This window comes from Schistocerca americana, chromosome 4, assembly GCF_021461395.2.
Source record: "Schistocerca americana isolate TAMUIC-IGC-003095 chromosome 4, iqSchAmer2.1, whole genome shotgun sequence".
Lineage (NCBI taxonomy): Eukaryota > Metazoa > Arthropoda > Insecta > Orthoptera > Acrididae > Schistocerca > Schistocerca americana.
In genome coordinates this window covers 521,662,200-521,687,100 of record NC_060122.1, presented here as the reverse complement: position 1 = coordinate 521,687,100, position 24,901 = coordinate 521,662,200, and the positions used below count along the sequence as shown (strand labels likewise).

The window sequence follows — 24,901 nt, the reverse complement described above, 5'->3', positions numbered from 1 at the left end:
CATAATCCGTAGGTAGCGGTCATCCACTGTAGTAGTAGCCACTGGGCGCCCTGAGCGAATCATATCATCGACAGTTCCTGTCTCTCTGTATCTCCTCCATGTCCAAACAACATCGCTTTGGTTCACTCCGAGACGCTTGGACACTTCCCTTGTTGAGAGCCCTTCCTGGTACAATGTGGACGCGATCGAACCGCGGTATTGACCGTCTAGGCATGGATGAACTACAGACAACCTCCTTATTGGTGGAATGACTGGAACTGATCGGCTGTCGGACCCCCTCCGTCTAATAGGCACTGCTCGTACATTGTTGTTTACATCTTTGGGCGGGTTTAGTGACATCTCTGAACTGTCGAAGGGACTGTGTCTGTGGTACAACATCCACAGTCAACGTCTATTTTCAGGAGCTCTGGGAACCAGGGTGACCCAAAACTTTTTTTTTATGTGTATACTTCGACCTTTCAGCCAGTCTGCCTCAGCAGCAGAACGCAGGCATTCTCTTTGGTCATTTTATTTACAATAACACTCCTTAGGAATTGCTGCATTCTGTTAGAACTTACCACAAGATGATTGTAGCAGGCACGGGGAACCAACTGCCTTTATGGGTGACCTCTCATCTAACTCAGTATGTTCCCACCACAACCGTGTAAGACACTATAGGGAAACACAAACTCATCAGCTCCAGGCTGGATGAAAGCCAAATCCACTGGGTGCCAGAAGCCGGCGTTTGCATCTCTAACGGGCAGCCTGAAGACTATACAGCGTGGTCGGGACTAATATATTACGTAGTCTGTGCTATAGCAAAGTGAACAATAATGTTCTGTCATCGTGGCGTCTTGGGGCTAATTAAAGTTGGAGTCTGGCTCAACTGCACTAGGAAATCGGCGATGGCCCAAATCTAAGTATTCATATTGTCATTATTATAATATTATTACGATTTTAGATCAGTATAGTTATTGTTACGAATACTGCTACGGTTACTACTGCTAATAATAATAATAACAATAAGTGTTAAAATTTTTCTTCCATACTCCAGAAAAATACTCTAAGTTTCGTTTGATCGAGCACTAGAGCTTCAGTGTTCACAGAATAATGTTAGGTAAAAACCATTAGTATATGATTAGCCTACAATGAATAAGCTGCCTTAGGCAAAAATTAACATATCAAGACAATAAGTCGCATTTAGTGGCTGGATCAGTCCTGCACATAAACATTTCTTCTTCATTTACTTGTCTATTTATTTCTTGTTTAACTAGTTCAAGAGGCAGGGATAGAACTCTTCCTCCCATACCGCATAGATAGTAAGAAGCGAAAGCGAGAAACGGAGAGAAAATACTGATTCAGAGAAACGAAGTAAAAGTGTATTATGAAGGAGAGATCGCGAATAGTCACTTGATTTACTTGTTTTACATGAGTAGCATCAAAACTATACAGCTTTAACAAATGCAATCACTTGTTAATTAGTTCTGGGAATGTTTGTTTGAACCTGTGCGTTTTCTATAGTTAGCATGTTGTTGCTACTGCTCCTTCACTGAGTTTAGAGATGCATGGTTGTTGGTTGCGTTGCCTTCACAAGTGCAATCGACATACATTGACATAAAGAAAATCCCAACACAAAAAATTAATATAGAGTAATGAAATTTTGGAAATTCAATTGTCTAGGTAACATATTTCAGTGAAAGAAATTACAAGATCACAGGTGAAATGCTGGTGCACTGAAAACAGGTATAACCGGCAGAGAGTTGAATGCAAGCATGCAAACGCGGATGCATTGTGCTGTACAGTTGTTGGATGTCAGTTTCTGGGCTGCAGTTCCACGTCTGTTGCACTTAGTCGATCAATACAGTGACCGTTAACACTGTTTGTGGATGACACTGAAGCTTTCGTCCAGTGATGTCCCAGATGTCCTCGATTGGAGGCGGATTTGGTGACTGAACAGGCCAAGGCAGCATGTCGACACTCTGTAGAGCGCGTTGTGTTCAACAGCGGTATCCTGTTGATCTTGTCGGAATCCACTCCCCCCCCCCTCCCCATGAGAGTACTCCTGCTATCTTACGAAATCGCATCCCAGACCGTAACTGTGTCCATGCTCCAGGGCGTCTGGTTCGGAGCTGTCCTTGAAGTAACCGGTTTGTAACGGTTCGTTGTGTCACTGCGGTGCCAACTGCTGCTCATATAGTTGCTGCAGATGCAGTACGATGCGCCAGAGCCATTCGCTAAACACGGTGGTCTTTCCTCTCGGTAGTGCCACGAGCCCGTCTGGAGCCTGTTCTTCTTTCGACCGTACGTTCTTGTGATCACCGCTGCCAACAGTCATGTAAATTGTCCACATTCCTGCAAGTCTTTCTGCAGTATCGCAGAAGGAACATTCAGTTACTCGTAGCTTTACTTCACGACCTCGTTCAAACTCCGTGAGGTGCTGATAACGGCGTCTTTATTGCTTTAAAGGCAACCTTGATTGGCATCAACTCGCCACGCTGCTGGAGCCACGCTTATGCGACTGGCGAGAAATCTGAACAGACAACATTTTTCAGGTATAGAAACACGCCTACCAACTTTCGTTTATGTCGAACAGTTCCTTTTAGTGTTGTGATTTTTGCCGTCAGTGTATTTAAAATTTCCATTTTAATTTAGAAACGTGAATTTATTGGAGCACGTCACATTTTATCGCGGGACATTAAATTCTTAGTCAGATGATAAGAAATGTGAAATGTAAAGCGGCTGCACTTTGGATGCGTACTGAAAATGCTTTCTGTCAAACAGGTGGTTCTTCTCGATCACAACCGGGTGCGTTTTCTGCTCGGTGACGAATTCAGAGACACGCCCAGTTTGTCCACCGTGGACCTGTCGCACAACATACTGGAGGGTCCGCTGCCTGGTGACCTCTTCACGAAGAACAGCGTCATGCGCCACCTGGACTTGAGCCACAACCTGGGACTGGGGATAGTCCCTGACAACACCACCAGCGCTGCATTAGTGACCAGCGCCACGCTCCGGACCCTGGATCTCAGCCACTGTGGACTCGTCGACCTGTCCACTAACACTCCAGCCCTCCAGCGGCTCACCGCCTCCTGGAACTCTATTGGAGAACTTCTACCGGAAACTTTCACCTCCATGCCACAACTCGTTGCAATAGATCTGTCTCACAACGTACTTCGCTCGCTGGCCAATGGGACATTTAAGGATTTGACAGGGTTGTCGGATCTCAACTTGTCGTACAATCTGCTGGAAGGCCAACTGCCGGGAGATCTTCTAACGTCTTGCACCGAGGTGCGTCACCTCGATCTAAGCCACAACACCCGTTGGGGCGCGAGTATTGAGGACGACGAGTTGCCACTCGTGTCCAGCAGCAGCCTCCTGTCGGTGGCCGTCACCCACTGCGGCCTGGTCCGGCTCTCCCTCGACACACCCGCCATCCAACGTCTGAACGCCTCCTTCAATTCTATCAGTGAAGTGCACGAAGTGACGTTTCGCGCAATGCGCAACCTGTCAGTACTGGACCTGTCGTACAATAAACTAAAGACCTTCAGTCTATCGCTCCCGAGTATCCGCGTCTTGAACCTGTCCAATAACGCTATCGAAAACTTGGACCAAGACACCTTCGGAGAAATGCCACAGCTCTCAGTGTTGGACTTATCTTCCAACAAGATAACAGCTATCAGTTCCATAATCCTGCCCGAAATTTACTTTTTAAATATGTCTGGCAATGCTCTGACGTTTTTTACCGACTCCGTGATAAGTGAAAATGCTTCTAAAATGATTCTGGATCTGAGTTACAATAAGTTAACAGAGGTTGCGGTATCTTTAGATTATGAAGAACTACTATTAGGTGAAAATCCGTTCATTTGTTCATGCAAAATGCTAAAAGAAATAGGGAAGTGGCTCCGACGGACAGCCGACAACAAAAGTAGAAGATGCTGGGAACCGAAGGCGTTGAGAGGACTTCTTTGGACACATTTTCTTACTAATCAGTATTGTATGTATCTCGAAAGACATATTCCAGAAACTGCTACTTCGTCCAGTGAATACACCAATTCCTCTACCGTTAACGTTACAACTGCAGCCGACACAACGCCTTCGTCTCTTACCAGCGAAGTAGTTCATCAGGAGGAGATGAAGGTATGTACGTCACATAGTTTACCTGTTGAGAAAAGTGGATTTGATTAACGTGATGTGACCGTTAACACCACTTCCTTCCTCTTCTTCATCTTTAATCTTCTCACTAATCAGGGCAAATACTTTTAATTATGAAGTATTCCTTGAGAATCTATTTTTTTGGTACACGCCATAAATGAGATCGGGTCTGTGTAGGAACTGTCCACAGCTCATTACTTCTCGCATCGAGTGCCAGTTGAGCTACTCATTCTTCTCTAATAATGTCGATCTCGATCTTTCTTCAAATTAAAGTTCTGATGACACACGGTAAATTCACTTATTTGGTCTTCACGGCTTGTAAAATGTACACAGTACTATGTTCCACATTCCTCAAACAAAATTTCCGTTCAAAAAAACCTGGTTCCTCCATCATCGTCAAATAAAAGTCTAGAAAGCAAATGTTCGCAGGCGTCTCTTAAATTAATCAGACTGTTTTACGCAACAGATACTTATTACATTGTCTCCCTTTGCTCACAAATTTAGCAGAGAAATATATGGTTATAATACAGCGTGAAACAATAATCAACATCATTATTGTGCTAATTTACGTAAAGAAGTTAATGAAACATACGTACATTATAAGCAGTGTCTTTCGCGCAAAAAACAGTAAGTCATCATGAAAACAACTACATTTCCATGCAATAGATTTGTTTTTAATTTAATTCAAACTACTTGAGAACAGTCCATGAATTATTAGTTGCGTAAAGTAGTACTCTGCGTTTTATAATTTTGTGCGTTTCGGCGCAATAGTAGGCAGATGTAACATGTACAAAAACCCATTTCTACATTGTACCGAGTTTTTGGATTTTTATTACATTAAATAGAAACTTGATATGTAAAACATGTAGTATAGATATGTGAACTGACATCCAAGAGATATTACTCTCATTTAAACAATGCAGAATTCGCCTCTAGAGACCTTCCTGCCCACGCAAAGCAAACAATTCAATTCTCCTTCATCCCTTAATTATGCTTATTCCATCACCAATTGAACTGTGTGATAGTTGTGATATATCTGTCTTTTCTTCCTCGTCGAAGAAACCTTTTTTTCCTTGGTTGGTATTATTTATACTTCCCTGAATTGGAACGTACTGAATGAATGACTCATTCAGCTCTTTCTATAATACTCCAGGCGACCTCCCAATCTGCATTTCTCTCCTTATTTTCACTTTTAATTTCCTGTATCGACTTGTGTAACGTTCTAATTCATTTCAAACAGTGGAAAATCCAGGACAGAATGTAACAATATTATGAAAATGATAGTTGCTAATCATCATATGGCGATGATTCTGAGCTGCAGATAGGCACAAAAAAAGAACTGTCACAAAATGAGTTTTCGGCCAACAAGGCCTTTGACGCAAAAATACAACAGGCATACATACACACATACGCACATGCGCGCGAGCGTGCGCGCGCGCGCGCACACACACACACACACACACACACACACACACAAACACACACACACATACTTACTAACGCAAACGCAGTTCACATACACGCCGCTACAGCACTGGCAACTGAAGCCATATTCATTTCAAAATAACTATTTTTGCTATCTGTAACCTTCTTAATATTTTCTTTCTTTGTAACATATATCATGAATGGTTGAAAAATGAGAGTAGTTATAGTTTTGTGAAACATCATGTTTCGATTATTACTCGTATTTTATTTCATAAACACCTATGTGTTTTCTCATAAATGTCAATAGTCTTCTATGTTCAGTTCGCCTTGGAAACACAACTGCGACATAGGACGTAGAACGAATTTACACTTTCCGTGCCTTTTCATGGTCCACCCCGAAAGCTGAGTGGTCAGCGCGGCGGTCTGTCTCGCCAAGAGGCCCGGGTTCGATTCCCGGCTGCGTCGGAGATCAGGGACTGGGTGTTGTGTTGCCCTCATTATCATTTCATAATAATCAGTTGAAAGCAACGGGAAACCACCACTGGAATCACTTCCTTAGACGCTCATGCGGTGGACCTCTCTGACGACGTTTCCCCTATGACCAGACCATCTGAGGCCGGCCGAAGTGGCCGTGCGGTTAAAGGCGCTGCAGTCTGGCACTGCAAGACCGCTACGGTCGCAGGTTCGAATCCTGCCTCGGGCATGGATGTTTGTGATGTCCTTAGGTTAGTTAGGTTTAACTAGTTCTAAGTTCTAGGGGACTAATGACCTCAGAAGTTGAGTCCCATAGTGCTCAGAGCCATTTGAACCAGACCATCTGAGCTACCCAACACGACACGCGCCCCATCCTCACAGCTTTACTTCCGCAAGTACCTCGTCTCCTACTTTCCAGAGTAGAGCACTTGCCCGCGAAAGGCAAAGGTCCCGAGTTCGAGTCTCGGTCCGACACACAGTTTTAATCTGCCAGGAAGTTTCACATCAGCACACACTCCGCTGCAGAGTGAAAATCTCATTCTGGAAACGTCCCCTAGGCTGTGGCTAAGCCATGTCTCCGCAATTCCTTTTTTCCAGGAGTGCTCGTTCTGCAAGGTTCGCCGGAGAGCTTCTGTGAAGTTTGGAAAGTAGGAGACGAGTTACTGGCGGAAGTAAAGCTGTGAGGACGGGGCGTGAGTCGTGCTTGGGTAGCTCAGATGGTAGAGCACTTGTCCGCGAAAGGCAAAGGTCCCGAGTTCGAGTCTCGGTCCGGCAAACAATTTTAATCAGTCAAGAAGTTTCATGTCAGCGCACATTCCGCTGCAGAGTGAAAATCTCATTCTGGAGTTATTATACATTCGATATTAGGTTCATTTTAAGTACAGCTGTTTTCATTCTGTATTCATATTTTTGAAACATCATAGGTAAAACAATTATACATAAATTTTGTACACCGAACATATATCTAATTTTGAATGACTTTCTTTCTAACAATGACCATCTCTGATCCTGTGTAGACGATTTTGAGAGCTTTTATTGAGTCTCAATGTAGACTGGCCTACTGTAGAATTATCTAGTATATTTCACTGGTAGCTTCCCATTACTTTATAAAGAAGAATGCAAGTTTCTCTCTGATATCCTAGACGAGTTTCGCATCTTTCCTAAGAGTGAAAGTGCTGTGAGTACATGATCTGTCTCGTGTAATCACTTTTACAACACAACCAATCTGTCTTGATATATTTTACATAGTACCTGGATTATTCATTTGGACTTTAATACATGTTTTGAACACCTTTTTTTAAAAAAATGGATCTACATACAATGGATTACACAATGTATTCTGTTTCAGTCACTATACACAATTAAATTAGGTAACGTAAGATTGCAATGTTATGCTATCAATAACAATTTAGTGTTTTCTAATTTCAATGCTGCATTTTTCAGAAATTTATTCAGCCTTTAATGTGACATTTTGCTTAAAGTGTTCAGGGACACTGAAATATGCCGCTTAAAACTAAAACGAAAATTTCTCCATCATCATTGAAATGTGCAGCAAGTTGATCTGAAACCGGTTCCTGGAGACCCAGGCTATTTGGAGATGGGTGACATTCAGAGTTAAGCGGGCACAGATTTGTCTCAGTTTTATACGACAGTAGTCCATCTTTCTGATGCGTTGGCTACAACTGTGTACATTAATTTTTTCTGTGGTTTAGGTGCTACAGAAATATTTTTTCCTCATGTACACATAAGTGAATGATTCATCATGCTCATGTCTTGCCACCTTTTGTCTGTCACTATAAAAAAAGGCAGCAAGTGAATGTAGCATCACGCAGTTTCTTGTGACCATCAGAATACATTGGAATTTTTGTTTAGTTATATTCCAGTGAATAACTGAATGTTACTATAGTTACTTTGCATGGTAGTTATTGAATGATCAGTTTATTTATTTCAACAGTGAATATACCAAAATTAATTATTTTTACTGCATAGAAAAGAAGCCATTTGTACAAAGTATATTTTGAAAACATTTACATATATTTGTATAAACCTTGATTCTAAAATAATTAAAAATTCTTCTAAGAGCATGAGACTATAAAAAACTTTCCTTCCTCTAGAAAAAAATGAGGTCTGAAAGGATTAACTTCTCTTCTTAGCCGTCCTGTCTTTGAGAACCACGCGCAGAATAAAGCGATACGTTTACCGTTCGCTGTAGCCGTTCCTTTTGAATGTTGTCTATAGATTGCTAAATTTAGCTCCCGGCTCTCTAGATCTGATATCATCCATCTTCTGTAAATAGTTTAAGGCATCTTCCCACTATGGAATATGTTTTCAGGTAGAGATATAGGCCTACAGGCCTACAGGTGTTCCAGGGTAGGGTAATTTTTCTCTCTCTCCAGAACTTCCAGGAACGTGGGATACATCCTATGGTCGTTTTTCATTGTACAGGGAACTATTCTGTTTCTGTGGCAACATAGGTGGTACATGAGGTACGTGTACAAATGGATGGAAAAAAAATTGGCAGAAGTTCTGAGCCAGCTGTCGGCGGGAGGGAGTTTATGCTGTATGTCATTCTATACTCGGCTATTTCAGTTAGCCATCACTAGAACTGGGTGACACAAGGTAACTCTGAGTATGTAGTATCTAATTAGAGTTGCTGATGTCTCTGCCATCTCAAAAGGACGTGAAAACAATTAGCCTTTCCTTATTCGACAGTCATTCCCGCTTCTACAGCATTTCTAGCTTGTACTTGAATAATAATAACTCAATGGAAATCACTGAAAATGTATTTGGACAGTTAATCTAATAGATTGAAACATGAAAATGCATTGCATAATTAGTCAAGGTTTCTCATAACAACTGCCGAGATATCAAACCCTACGCTCTCGCGACGTTTCATCTATTACTGCAGGACTGCTATGAGCAAATCAGAAAAAAAGTTTTCCCATCACGCACGTATTCTGAATAAATGAAGCTCTTTTTGTCGACGGTTATACCCACCCAAGAAACATAGTTTAATACCACCGCTGACAAAAAGTGCTAAAATTCTCGCTTTCTGCTACGTTATTGCCATGCTGAAGTTTCGCTTGGCAAGAAAAATCTACTATCTAAAGCTGCAGTGTAGAACTCGCCACTGTTACAGGTATCTATCTAAAGTACGAATCTACTATGGTGAAAACACAGAAGACTCAATGTTTTAAAATAATACATGGATCAGATTTATATGATCTGCTCGACTTTCGTGAAAAGTTCCCTCATTTTCAGCTTTTCTTTTTTCTTTTCAGAATGATACATTATTTGACAGTTTCAACTAGTTTTGTGACAAAATTTGGAACAACTTTTTATACTTACGTTTAAAATTTATTTTAGTGTTAGTATTAAGAATTGCATGATTAAGGCAAGTTACAGCTATGAACCTCAACATATTTCGAAAATTTTAGTGTCCAGTGATTTCCAATTAATTACAGGAAAAGTATGTACAGGACTGTCCTCGGATTTGCTAAACGTAGCTCCTAAAACTTTCTGAACAAGAAAATAAAATGAAGTGCAATTTTTCATACATCCAAAAACCACCAGAAAATATTGCACAATGTGTGAAGTTCTCCACGTTTGCTTCCTTACTTGAGAGATACTTTATTTAGACCCATTCAAGAACCGACCCGTTCTTCCGAGAGTTTCTCCCGCTTACACACACACTGACCAAAAGTATCCAGACACCCCAATGTAATGCAGAACCGATCACTAGATGTGACGAAAGGGAGAACCCTAAGAGTATTGTGTTGTCATTTGCAAACCAGCAAAAACAGAATGATTCGGTCAGGAGAGGTCAGTGACTGGACTGGTTGCTAGATATCACGTGCGTCGTACATCATGGCTATTTCACTCCTTCTGAAACTGCCCAAGTCGACAGTTCCGTGATGTGATTGTGAAGTGGAAACGCGAAAAAACAACCACTGCTAAACCAAGACGAGCCAGAACTCATGTACTGGCGGACAGTGACCGTCGATCGTTTCTGAGGCTGGATGTAACAAATCGCATGATATCAATGGAAACACTTAATAATAATCGGTTGATATCGTCGCTATTGGCCATCGAATTTGGCGCCTCCACGCATGCGCACTTCCTGCGTAAGACTGGCATAAATAGGCTGGTTCTGGTTCTGCCTTAGCAGTGTGTTGGTCGCACCTGAAGATGTCGGCCAGTTCAAAAAATGGTTCAAATGGCTCTGAGCACTATGGGACTTAACTTCTGAGGTCATCAGTCCCCTAGAACTTAGAACTACTTAAACCCAACTAACCCAAGGACATCATTCACATCCATGCCCGAGGCAGGATTCGAACCTGCGACCGTAGCGGTCACGCGGTTCCAAACTGAAGCGCTTAGAACCGCACGGCCACACCGGCCGGCTGTCGGCCAGTTGCGCTGATGAAATATAGTGGAGTTTTCACTATGACATCCGACGTCTCGCCCGAGAACCATATATACAACTTAATAATAAGTTCCCAAGTGCTACCACCAGACCGGCTAGGACAATTGCCATGCGTAGGGTGGTACACAGAGTTGGGTCCAATGGTCTTACGAGTTCTCATAAGCCACAATGAAACGTGATAACGCGTTAGATCAAATAAATGGATACCGTTTCAGTTACTTTATTTAACAATAATATCAAACATCAAGAACCATAAATTTCAACTCTCTTAATGTCCCAGGTGAACACTTAAAAAAAAAAGTTTACACCCTATACTTCTGGTAAATACTCAGTATAATAAGGATGCGAACAATAAAATATGTATAGCAATTGCTACCATTAGCCACCTTAAAAGACAACAAAATAAAGGTGCACTGTAGTTAACTATGCGCCTTCACAGCGACAAATGTGTTTAAAAACAATTTTGAAACAGTTATAGTTAGTAGCTCGCCTTATTCGGCAACCAATGAAGGCCAAATTTACAGACATAGCGTTTGGCAACTAACTGTAGCAGCATCCAGATTAAACAGCCAAAACAACGCACATCAGAATTTAATTATCCCCCTCCGGTGGGCAATTACTTTTAAAATCATTTACCAAAAGTTAGAGAACATCTCTTGAACAGAAACCTTTAGGAAAAAAGACCATCCACTGGGATATCTCTTGAGATTTTAAATTCCTTACAATACCAAAGGCCGGTAAACAGTAACAGGCTGCCTGAGACACACCCAAAGTCTTTAAGCTTTTAAGTACTACTCCGACAACTGCACAGAATTAAACCTGAATTTTAAATGCACAAAGCATTTTAAATACAGTTCAAACATTTTGCCTTCAGACGGTAAAACAAAAAATAAAGAATACATCAAGGAGCAGCCATCAAGCAGATACCAGTGTGAGAGGTCAAAACAATCGAAATATAAATAACAGTTAACGCCGATGTGCCACTGAACATATCGAAATCGAAGTAATAATAAAGGGGAACAGTACTTTTGTCAGGGTTACCAGTTTCACGCAATTTTATGTGCCATGTGAACATAAATAAAATAATATTAAACACTTCCCAATGGTCTCCAAAACTATTTATTTGGTCACGAACTAGCTTCCTGTTTCTCAGGCCATCTTCAGTTGACAAATGAATGTCGCGAAATCAGATAAACATGATGTGCGAGTTACATAGACATTATAGGTACATAAGACACAAAAATGACAGAGTGGTAAAGTAGGAAAACATTTTCTGTAACATAAAAATAATTACATTAACTAAAAAACGGGAGGGGTAAACGAAGTTTTTATGTGGAGGTACATTTGACAACAGATGAGAAATAAGATGAATTTGTAGTTTGAATCTAGTACTTGTAACGAAAACTTGATCATCGAATGGAAAAATGGAAATTGAGTATGGCCCTTTAATACTAAGCTTGCATTCTGTGTCATGCGTTTGATTTCCATTATTTTCAGTAAGGTCGCCGTCCCCCTTTTCTTAACGGAAAGATGATCTGTCTTACCCAGACTGCATAAATATGATGTTCTATTACACCCCGTGGTGTCATCCTTTCTTGCACCGTGTGACTTACTAGCGAAAGAGATAGATTATATCCTCACAAAGAAAACCTAAATTTGGTATCAAAAATTCTATGGCTGTTGTTCATAAAATTAAAGGTATGAATATCCCACCCATTCTAAACTTTTATCGTTCGATATCACTAGTTTATTTAAAAACGTTCCTGCTAATGGAAGTATAAAACTACTAACGAAACTTTACACAATTGTGAAGTAAATCCTACAAAATTATGTGACATAATCGATGCTACTCAAACGTATGTAAAACAGATATACTTTCAGCTTCACAACATGTTTAATAGTCAGCCTGATAGCCTAGCTAGCGAGTCAGTCTTATGGCCTAGCTAGTGGTTCACCTCCAAGCCCTATACTGTCTGACAACTTCGAACAAATTTTCCTACAGAAAGAGCCGTTCAACTACAATATTAAGTACTGGTTAAGACTTATCGTTTATCTGCTGTGGTTGTGGACCAGTACCACTAGTCAGTTAGATACATTACTACAGCATTTAAATTCACACCGTAAAAAAATTCAGTGGGAGGCTCTTCTTTAATTTTCTTGGACCTTAATATAGATATTAGTACAAGAAGTCACTGAAAAAAACACAGCTACTGATGCAGTAATCGTTGCAAATTCCCAGCATCCCCATAGCCAGAAACATGCAGCTTTCCATTCGATGGTGCATCGCATCATATCTCTACCATTATCTGAGTCAACCTAACAAAGAGAACTGCAGATCATTAAACATATTGCTTCCAGAAATGGCTATAGCTCTGCTCTGATTCACAATATGCTACCGAAAAACAAAATGCATAAAATTGCACTGTTCCTGTGCGATGTGCAACAGCAGTTGCTCAGCAGCTACAAAGCCTGGTGCAAAATCATATATATCAGCAACATTTCAGGCAACCTAGCAAAAAAGAGTTTCGCAACGACAGACACGGTTTCTATGATACCAGCTTCAGATCAAATTTTTCATTCAGTAATAAAGACAAATTGTAATGCTTGGCACAGACTGGTGTATATAAAATCACTTGTAAGCAGTGTGAAGAAGTGTGCATTGATCAGTCAGACAGAGGTGTGGTATTCAGACTACGTGAAGATGAGAGCAGCTGGAGATTAAAGAAGAAAGGTTCAACCTTTACTGATCATCTTTTAGTAGAAAACCATTCATATGATGCAGAAACGTTTTACATTCTGTTAAGAAAAGAAAAGCAGAACGATGACTCTTCTGGAAATCAACAAACACATGACACAGAATGCTGGCCTGATATTAAACGATCAGACTCAGTTTCCATTTTGCCTTTGTTAAATGACGTTTTCCTTACAAATCCTAGATTCAGACTAAAAATCGTCTTATTAAATGTACCTCCATATAAAAACATTGTTTACAGCTAATGTAATCATTTCTATGCGAGGAAAAGTTTTTTCCCATGTAAATATGCTATGATTTTCGCATCTTCTCCACATATAATATCTGTGTACGTCGCATATAGCGTTCATCATGTTTATCTGCTTTTGCGACAATCGGTTCTCACCTGAAGATGAGCTGAGAAGCCAACAGCCGGTGTTTGACCAAATCAATATAATTTTGCAGAACAGAAGTGTTTTCTTTAATAATATTAATATCATTTTCTGCCAAGCAGAGATGGAGAAATCCTTTCATGTTATAGATAAAACAGATTAAACACGGACAATGTCCGCTCGCCAGCTCACTGACTGACAAAGCAAAATGTGAGGCAGAACTTCATTTCAACTTAACAAGAAGTAACACACTTGCTTATTACAATCACAGAAGCAAAACCAGTGCACCCACACAGATCGCGACCACATGATATCAGAGGGACATATGTCACGATAACCAGGGTGGCGGAACCTTTAAGCAGAACAGAACGATTTTCCGAAAACTTCACTTCCAGACACCCAATGCCTGTAAAGCAGATGCTCACCGTAGTTTTCACGTCGTCCTGGATGATATTAAAACCACCACAAGCCGCCTGTGCACCAGGCAAGACAGCATATTCAGCGACTCGGAGTCCAACCTGCGACTCGCCGATGTCGAAGCAGGAAGCGAACTGTCAGTCCCAAAAGCGTGGCCGCCCCTTTAACGGTGAACGACCTCCCAGCAAAACGTCGCCCACAAGACGCAATACTTCAGTGGACGCTCAACCCTTGCCATAGCTCATGCACGAGACTTTATCCTCTCGAAGCACTACATCGCTGTTCCCTAGCAGGACTCCCGAGGCGCAGTTACCAGGCAACGGCCTTGAGGCGTAAGCTGGAGCGCCAACAATAAAGTGTTTCTCACGCCTCACACTTTTTTCTGAAGTCAATGCTAAGCGACGTTGGAGTAGGTCTGCAGAGTCTCCCACTGGATAGTGAATGAATGGAAGCGAGTCATGTGAGGAGATGAACTACCCTATACACTGTCACAATCCGATAAGTTTTGGTTTTCGCAAATGTCTGCAGAACCTTACCTGCCAGCATGTGTAACGCCAATCGTGAAGTACGAAAGAGGTTCTGTTACAGCACGGGAGTGTTTCTCGAGGTTATAGTGTCGTGCCCCTATTGTGATTGAGAAAATGCTAAACTCTATGTACTTTGTACGGTAGAAGATCAGCATTGGTGAGACAATGCTTTGTGGATAAAAACATTCCTGAATTGTGCTGCCCTGTCTGGAGTGCCGACCTGGGCCCAAGAGAACAACTTCGCGATGAGTTAGTGTGTCGACTTCACTCCAGACTGCCGTTCCAGCAGCACTACCTTCTCTGGTATCAGCTCTTGAGAAACAATGGGCTGCGGTTCCACCGTGGACATTTAGACGGCTTAACAGTGTGCGTCCAGGCGTTCTGCTGGGTCGTAGTTTCCAATTTGTGCACAATAATTCGACAACCGATCCAGGCGTCTTCAAGTGCTGCGATGTTTGCTGTTGTGTATTCGCGCTGCTTATTTGAAGTCTAGCACCTGAAGAAGACCGCTGCGTTGATCATCAAAATATTGCGCATTGAATAGAAACAATAACCCAGCAGAAAAACCGATAGAAAATTATCAATGAAAAGCGCCGAGAAAACCCGAGAGGTCAACTTTATACACTTCATTGTAAGTGCACCGAGAAGAGCTCAAGCCGCCATAAGCGGAAGAATGGACACACCACATTTTAATGCATGAAATATATTCGCAGTTGCGAATACGGACAACCAGGAGCTATACGATGGGATAAAGATAATGAAAATTTTGCCGAACCGGGACTCGAACCCGGATTTCTCGCTTATCGCGAGCATTCACTTTACCAGTAGGCTATCTGAGCACGCCTGATGGCCATGTCCAAACTTCCATATGTCGTGAAACACTTGTGTACAACAGTAGTCATACATCTGTTATGTGTAAACCCGTCAGGGGAGACATTTTAATTGCATTCTTGTCTGAAGGAATATTGCATCGTACTTGAGAATAACACATGCACTGCATTATTGTACATCTACGGCATCTACGGCTTTCAATTAAAATGTCTCTCCATTGTGGGAAAATACATAATGAACGTACAATTTGTAGGCAGGTGGCTCACTACATATGGAAATTTTGGCCCTGAGTCATGCTACAGCAGCCTAGTGGTAAGGTGACTGCCCGAGATAAGCGGGAAATTCTGGTTTCAGTCCCTGTACGACACAAATTATCATTGTCATCATTCCATCAAAAGTATCCGGACACCCCCAAAAACATACGTTTTTCATATTAGGTGCATTGTTCTGCCACCTACTGCTAGGTACTATCAGCGACCTCAGTAGTCATTAGACATCGTGGGAAAGCAGAATGGGGCGCTCCATTGAACTAACGGACTTCGAACGTGGTCAGGTGATTGGGTGTCACTTGTGTCATACGTTTGTAAGCGATATTTACACACTCCTAAACATCCCTAGGTCCACTATTTCCCATGTGATAGTGAAGTGGAAACGTGAAGGGACACGTACAGCCCAAAAGCATACAGACCGACGTCGTCTGTTGACTGACAGAGATCGCTAACAGTTGAAGAGGATCGTAATGTATAATAGGCAGACATCTACCCAGACCATCACACAGGAATTCCAAACTGTATCAGGATCCACTGCAAGTACTATGACGGGCTGGAGATGAGAAAACTTGGATTTCATGGTCGAGCGGCTGCTCATAAGCCACGCATCACGCCGGTAAATGCCAAATGACGCCTCGCTTTGTGTAAGGAGCGAAAACATGGGACGATTGAACAGTGGAAAAACGTTGTGTAGAGTGAAGAGTCTCGGTACACAACGTGGCAATCCGATGGCAGGGTGTGGGTATGGCGAATGCCCAGTGAACGTCATCTGCCAGCTTATGTAGTGCTAACAATAAAATTCGGAGGCGTTGGTTTTATGGTGTGGCCGTGTTTTCCATGGAGGGGGCTTGCACCCCTTGTTGTTTTGCGTGACACTATCACAGAACAGGCCTACATTGATGTTTTAAGCACATTCTTGAATCCCACTGTTGAAGAACAGTTCGGGGATGGCGATTGCATCTTTCAACGTGATCGAGCACCTGCTCATATTCCACGGCCTGCAGCGGAGTGGTTACACGACAATAACATCCCTGTAATGAACTGGCCTGCACAGAGTCCTGACCTCAATCCTGTAGAACACCTTTGGGATGTTTTGGAACGCCGACTTCGTGCCAGGCCTCACCGACTGACATTGGCACTTCTCCTCAGTGCAGCACTCCGTGAAGAATGGGCTGCCATTCCCTAAGGAACCTTCCAGCACCTGACTGAACGTATGCTTGAGAGAATGGAAGCTGTCATCAAGGCTAAGCGTGGGTGAACACCATAACGAGTTTCAGTGTTACCGATGAAGGGCGCTAAGAACTTGCAAGTCATTTTCAGCCATGTGTCCGGATACTTTTGATCAAATAGTGTAGCTGCTGGTTGTCCATATACGCAACTGTGAATATTTTTCGCGCATTTCTTGACTTCTGTATGGGCCACAGTGCCATTTGCTTCGAACGTGCATGCATCTCTGAAGGAATATTGCAATATACTGCAATATTGTCCCCATATTCATTTTCACTGGCCTGTGTGCTAATAGTATTGACTAGATATTGTATGCTGTTACTCTCTCACTGGACGAGGTTTCCAACCAATAGTTTCCTTTCAAGCCATATTCACTCCATATTTTATTTATTTCAGTTTATTATAATTTACGGATTCCCAAACAAAATATTTTATCGTATCACAGAAATCGCCCCTTGCAGTTTATCCGAAGAATATCCACCTGCTTGAACGAGCAGTCAACGCACATGAGAGTCGTGAAGACCAAGAGAAACGGTCTCTTAGAGTACTGTCGCTGGGAGAAGTATAGGAGGCAATGTGACGTCTGGTTCCTTATTACCAGATCATTCACCAATGTACACTGAAAGACATAAAAAAAAACCACTGCGAAGGAATAATCTGAATTAGTTGCAAATCGGTAGATCTGATGTAGATGTACAGGTAATCAAATGATCACAGTTTCACAAAAATTGGATGATTTATTCAAGAGAAAAGTTTCGTGAACTGAGCACGTCAATAACGCGTTGGTCCCTCTCTGGTCCTTATTCAAGCAGTTACTCGGCTTGGAATTCATTGACAGAGTTATTTGATGCCCTCCTGAGGGATTTGGTGCCAGATTCTGTACAATTGGCGCATTAGATCGTCGAAATATCCAGCTGGTAGCAGTTCGTCGTCAATAATGCTTCAAAAGTTGTCGGTTGCGGGCAGATCCGGTAACCTTACTGCCGACGTTAGGGTTTGGCAAGTACAGAGATAAGCAGTGCAAATTCTGGCCATTTGCAGGCGGGCATTATCTAGCAGGAATATAGGCCCAGGATGGCTTGCCACGTAGACAATGAAACAGGTCGTAGAACATCATGGACATACCGTTGTGATGTAAAGGTGCTTCGGATGACAACCAGATAGCACCACAGACCATTACTCCTTGTTGTCGGGCCGTATGGCGGGTGCCAATCAGGGGCGCCTTCAGACACATCTTTGCTGGTCATCGGGGCTCAGTTCGGAGGGACTCATCACTAAAGACAATTCTACACCAGTAAATAAGATTCCAGTCCGATGACATATCTGGTGACGCCACGGACAGCGGTGGGATACCGCCCTGACTGTCGCCCACGCCCTGACCACCAGGAGTGATAGTCTGGGGTGAAATTTCGTTTCAAAGCAGGACCCCTTTAGTTTGCATCCGCGGCACCCTTAGAGAACAGTGTAAAGTCGACGATATTGTACGTCCAGTTTTTCTGCCCTTCATGGCAAACCATCCAGGGCATACATTTCACCAAAAACGTGACTGGTACGTGTTAGTGACTGGTACCACTTTTGCACCATCTGCAGCGCTCCAAAGCAACCAGAGTGCTTTTTTATGGAGAAACTAATAATTTTTCCTGTATGCTTACACATAATGTAACAGGTAAAAGTGTAGATATTTGAATCGGTGATCGAGAAATCTGTAGTGAATAACATTACATCACTCATTAAGTCATTTGCAATCTAATAATTACAGCTATTACAAGTCGTATGTTTTTAGTTTGGTTAATACCTACAAGCAAGTGTGGCAAGAGCAAGCAAATATTGTTTATTCTACCCTGGGCGACAGATCAGGAGTTGAAGTGTGGGTATGGGGACGAAAAACGGTCCACTTAGTGGTGCAATTGCGACCATGCAGAAAACATCAAGTCATAAAGTTTGTGATGTATTTGTGGCAAGACAGTTCGACTCAGAGAAGAAACAACCAACACACTGATAAGTGTACATATTAGGGTACTACAAATAAAAGTATCTGCACTTATAACCAGTGCACCCTTGTATAATATGTTTGGGTGTAATTCACATCCGGCGTAGCACACGACGGATTTATAGCCGAAGATATGCTCAAAGTCTTTTGAAATAATGCTTTGCAAACCACCAGTTTTATAAGTAAAACTTCATTCCTCTCCCGGTTTCACTTCACAAAACCATCACACTGATGGCAAAGCTGGACATTGGTGCACTACACATACATACCTGTACAATGATACTTCACTGTGAATTTGGCTCTGTCTTGACTCGCAGAGTATTTGCTAGTCATTACAACAACTATTGTCAGAAGATCAAAAGATCATCTTCTCCTCAGTTGTTATAAGGATTAGCAAATATCGTGTACTTTTTGTGTGATCTGTTTATGCTATCTTGTAAGACTTAACTTGGCTGGCCGGTGTGGCCGCGCGGGTCTAGGCACTTCAGACTGGAACCGCGCGACCGCTACGGTCGCAGGTTCGAATCCTGCCTCGGACATGGATGTGTGTGATGTCCTTACGTTAGTTAGGTTTAAGTAGTTCTAAGTTCTAGGGGACTGATGACCTCAGATGTTGAGTCCCATAGTGCTCAGAGTCATTTGAACCATTTTAAGACTTGACTTGATGAATATGATCACCATATTTCAAGTTGTGATCCCGAGCTTCTAACATAAGGTGTAATAATTAGCATAAGAAGTGTGAGCCAAGAGATAGGCCAATTTATAATGAAATGCTATTGCACTGATCTGTATGTGTAAATCACCAATGCCCAGCTTCTCCAGTGATTATGGGTTTATTAACCGAAATCGGTAGAAGAATAAAATTGTGTTGTTGTAGCTGGTGCTTTGCAATGCATTTTTCAAATACTTGACCGCTGTATACTATTGTTTCAACAAAATTATGATATACCCAGATGTCTCGATCATTGGTACTACGGTTTGGTTACTCTCTGAGCCCATGAGTCACGAACACTCATTTAAAAGAGGAGGAGGAGGAAATTAGTGTATGACATTCGGTCGACAACGAGGTCATTATAGTCATATCACAAGCTCGGATTAGGGGAAAATGAAGAAGGAAAGCAGCTGTGGCCTTTCAAAGGATACATTCCTGCACTTGCCTTAAGCGATGTTAGGAAATCATGGACAAGCTAAATCTGGATGGTCGGAAGCTGGTTTGAACCGCTGACCTTCCGAATACGAGTCCAGTGTCACAGCCACTGTGATACCCCGCTCGGTCACACTCATTTACATGACACACTTCTCAGGTGTGGGGTTGATCTGTTATTCTGCGCAATGGATTAATCTGAGATGTACCCTTTGCCCTGTGGCACCTGCAAGATGCAATTTCCACACGACACTACTACAGAAGTCAGAGAGACGCTCCTAACGTTCGAAAGAGAAATGCCTGAAAAACTTTGAGCAATAAATATCTTCTGGAGTCGTCCGCTGTAAGGAAATGACACAAAAATTCACAAAATTTCTTACGTAACTAGTGGGACACTTGGGTTCTGGAGTAGTGGTCCTCTCAAGGATAGGATTCACTAATGAAATTTCTATACAAAGTTTAAGATGGTTGTTGACTTGGCAGAATGGCTGAGAGGCGCACCTACTTAACTTGAATAACTATACTTTAGAATGTTGCTAGGTACGATCGAGGCTGTCGCTGGTGAAATGCAGTGAAGTGTACTGTTGTGGAGGAAATATGGGGCTTGCAATAGCTGTAGTGCACAATACCGTATTCTGTGATGACTGCTGTCTGCGCCGCTCGCTGCTGACAAATAAGATACCTCTCATTGCATCTGGATTGACCTTCGCCAATCAAACTCTTCCTATGCCTTGATGAAGTCAAGGATTCCTATTCGCCCCTAGTCTAACTATTGGCGTGGTACATCGGTCAGGTAACCAGTCCACCATGATGACACTCAAAATTCGCTCGCAAGTGTTTAACTATAACTCTGCCTGTTCAGGCCGCACAATAAGTGTGTCAGCCAACACAGTGAACAATGCTTAATCCCAAGGACTCAATATAGAGTAGCACTTCGATTCGCTCTCGACAGAGGTGCTCTCCCAGTGAAGTACTGAGGAGAGACTTGTTCCTCACTCCAAGGGCGACAATGGAACGGCGCCTCTCTACGCCAGACGTTAAGGGGTATATCTTTCGGTCTCTTCCATTATTCCATCAGCTCAAGGCGTCAGAAATATTGTCTGCCAATCAGCATTGCTCTTCTAAAACGGGACAATGACGTTTCGTTTAAGGTGACCAATCTGGAAACCTGTAGCATTGGCGTTTGTCATTTGCTGTCTCCCTGTGAAAATCTCTGAAACTGCGTGCTATGTGTAAAGAATGCGTATGCTGGCCGCTTCCACACAATGTAGCGGAATTTGCTTTTAAGCCGAACACGGGGTTGTTCCCCCCTTTCACTCGGCCCCACGCTGTCCGCTACATGGGCGGTCACTGGCCGACAAAGGCTGGGTCGTCCTCTGAAGGGACTGGCATCCCATTGTGTGGTTTCTCTCCCATAGTAAAAGCTTCTGTGGCCGTCGTGTCTGGAATGTATGTGTGTACGCCAGCCTCGAGTATTTCAAGCCGGCCGAAGTGGCCGTGCGGTTAAAGGCGCTGCAGTCTGGAACCGCAAGACCGCTACGGTCGCAGGTTCGAATCCTGCCTCGGGCATGGATGTTTGTGATGTCCTTAGGTTAGTTAGGTTTAACTAGTTCTAAGTTCTAGGGGACTAATGACCTCAGCAGTTGAGTCCCATAGTGCTCAGAGCCATTTGAACCATTTTTAAAAAAATCGAGTATTTCAACCACGGTGCGCTTACTTGTTAATTGCATATCGTTTACATGAATTCATACAACATTGACTTTAACTTATCAAGTTTGGGTTAGAATGAAGCGTCTTCATGATCGGAATATGATTGTGAGCGCGGAATATGTAAGCAATGAAGGTCAGGAGACCATGACGTCCCACACACTATTTTATTGATTTCATCGCCATCTGTGTGCCAAACCGTAAACGTTGTCCCTGCCGCATTGGACAGCAGAATTTTTTCACAAAATTCAATTATTTCTGGTGCTAATTGCTCTATTTTGTCGACGCCCAGGCTTCGGAGGAAGAAGTTGAGGAGGGCATGAGCGCGTACAACGCGACGATGGTGGCGCTGGTGGTGTGGGGCCTGGTGGCGTACCCGTGCGTGGTGGCGCTGCGGCGCGCCTCGCGGTCGCTCTGCGACTACGTGAAGCGCCACCGCTCCAGCGTCGCCCCGTGCGTCGCCAGGTGCGACGAGGACGGCGGCGGCGGCGGCGGCGGGGGCGGCAGCGGCCCGTCGCCGCGGCCTGCACAGCCCTCGGGGCGGCGCACGCCGCTGCCCTCGCCGCCCTCGCGGCCCACCTCCCTCGCGCTGCCCCCGCAAGCTCCTCCCACGCTGCGGCGCCCGCCACCCCCGACGCCGCAGAGACCGACGCCGCCCTCGGGGTACGACGTGCTGCAGTTCGAGGCACCGCGCTTCCGCACGCCGCTGCCGCACTACCAGCAGGTCGTCACGCCGACGCCGACGCCGACGCCGACGCCCACGTCAGAAGACTGCTCCGAGACGCAGCCGCTGTGCTTCGAGCTCAGCGAGCGCGCGCCTCCCAACGTCTACGTGCAAGACCCAGTGCAGCCGCGTATCCCCGAAAGGACGGACGAGCCGGTCTACGCGGAGATTTACGATGTCGTGCGGCGCTGATGTTGCCCGAGGCTTCCGTGGCACTCCGAGTGTCTAATCTGCTGTCTCTGCCACTCTCTGTGAACTGACTGCCTTATTATACACATCTTCTGTATCCTCCATCTAAGTACCAAACCTATGCATTATTTAACTTTCATAAAGTATTACCCTAAAGGTAAGATATTGTTGCTCTAAACTCCATGAGACTTCCCAACCAAATGAAAATAAAAGAAGTCCTCGCCTCCCTAGGCAATACCATTACTATTCTCCTGCGTGTCATGGTGTGTCAAATGAGCAAATTCCTTTTCTTTCGCTCATTGTCTCCTTCGACTTTCTGCAGATAGCCGCGTGTGGTAGCCGCGCAGTCTAGGGCCCTTCTCAGGGTCCGCGCGGCTCCCCCCGTCGGAGGTTCGAGTTCTTCCAAGGACATGCGATTCTGTGTTGTCTTTAGCGTAAGTAAGTTTAAGTTAGATTAAGTAGTGCGTAAGCTTGGGGACCGATGACCTCAGCTGTTTGGTCCCATAAGTCCTTATCACAAACTTCCAAAATTCTTGCAGTAATTTCACATTCTGGTGTGAAAAAAGAATATGTGATATTTTGAGAGGTGGTAGTACAGACCGAAATAGGAAAAAAAACGTCCGGTAAACATGGCATCTAAAATGTATCCCTTAAGAGCTGCGAGCACTTGTTCATCTTCGCTACTACAATACACATCTCTTCTACTGGGTGCCGGCCGCGGTGGTCTCGCGGTTCTAGGCGCGCAGTCCGGAACCGTGCGACTGCTACGGTCGCAGGTTCGAATCCTGCCTCGGGCATGGATGTGTGTGATGTCCTTAGGTTAGTTAGGTTTAAGTAGTTCTAAGTTCTAGGGGACTGATGACCACAGCTGTTAAGTCCCATAGTGCTCAGAGCCATTTGAATCTTCTACCGGGTGATCAAAAAGTCAGTATAAATTTGGAAACTGAACAAATAACGTAATAATGCAGATAGAGAGGTACAAATTGACACACATGCTTGGAATGACATGGGGTTTTAACAGAACCAAAAAAAATACAAAAGTTCAAAAAATGTCCGACAGATGGCGCTTCATCTGACCAGAATAGCAATAATTAGCATAACAAAGTAAGACAAAGCAAAGATGATGTTCTTTACAAGAAATGCTCAATATGTCCACCATCATTCCTCAACAATAGCTGTAGTCGCGGAATAATGTCGTCAACAGCACTGTAAAGCGTGTCCGGAATTATGGTGAGACATTGGCGTCGGATGTTGTCCTTCAGCATCCCTAGAGATGTCGGTCGATCACGATACACTTGCGACTTCAGGTAACCCTAAAGCCAATAATCGCACGGACTGCGGTCTGGGGAACTGGGAGGCCAAGCATGACGAAAGTGGCGGCTGAGTACATTATCATCACCAAACGACGCGTGCAAGAGATCTTTCATCAGTCTAGCAATATGGGGTGGTTCTAATAAAACTACATGTCATTGCAAGCATGTGTGTCAATTTTTACCTCTCTATCTACATTATTCCATGGTTTATTAAGTTTTCAAATTTATACTGACTTTTTGATCATCCGGTGTTACGAGTTCTTTGCTATTAGGAACCACCTACAGAATTCAGTAAACAAATTATTGCACATTCCTCCGTTCTTAGCCATGGATACAGCTTTCAGTAAAAATCTGTAGCAGTACACTGTATTCACAATTATAGGTAACTGGAGCGCATACATTAGTTCAAGTGGAGTCAGATTTTGTTTTGATCTGTATGTGAAATACTTTTACAAGATTTTTTTTGATCTGTATGTGAAATACTTTTCCATCTGCACATATTAGCATAGTGTTTTTTTATTTTTTTATTTTTTTTATGTATCCATGGAATATTTCCTCATTTATTTGCTGTATTCTATAGATCGTTTGGAATATAAAGAGCTTACAGCAGACGAGACGTTTTTCAGCAGCGGATTAAACAAGTGCTCACAGTTCTTAAGCAAAAGATTTAAGAGCCTATGTTTACTACACATTTTGTTCTTGTTTTGGTTTTAATACCATGAATAGTTTATTCATTTCTTCTCAGCACTACTAAGCCCTCATACCATATGACGATATCGAATACTATTTTCAAGTCTGTGAATGAAAGACAGATTCGCTGGTTCTCCTTCATTTTCCCTTCTAAGGGCGAAGTCACCATATTTGCTCTGTCCGAACTAATAATCTAACGCTACCTTTTCGTATATTACTCCGATCTTCGGTAAATTATTCTACTCACTAGTTTGAAAATGTGAGATGTCAGGTTAATATCGTATCTGTTCCTCT

The 24,901-nt window shown here is 43.1% G+C and overlaps 1 protein-coding gene across 1 annotated transcript in view; it reads left to right on the top strand.

The window, feature by feature from the left end:
* LOC124613593 (insulin-like growth factor-binding protein complex acid labile subunit) overlaps window positions 1-22,607 on the top strand; it is a 49,171-nt gene extending 26,564 nt beyond the window's left edge. The window contains exons 3-4 of the mRNA XM_047142309.1: window positions 2,761-4,116; window positions 21,984-22,607. Coding sequence (XP_046998265.1) covers window positions 2,761-4,116; window positions 21,984-22,607 — 1,980 coding nt within the window. The remainder of the gene's footprint in view (window positions 1-2,760; window positions 4,117-21,983) is intronic.
* Window positions 22,608-24,901: the final 2,294 nt, after the last annotated feature.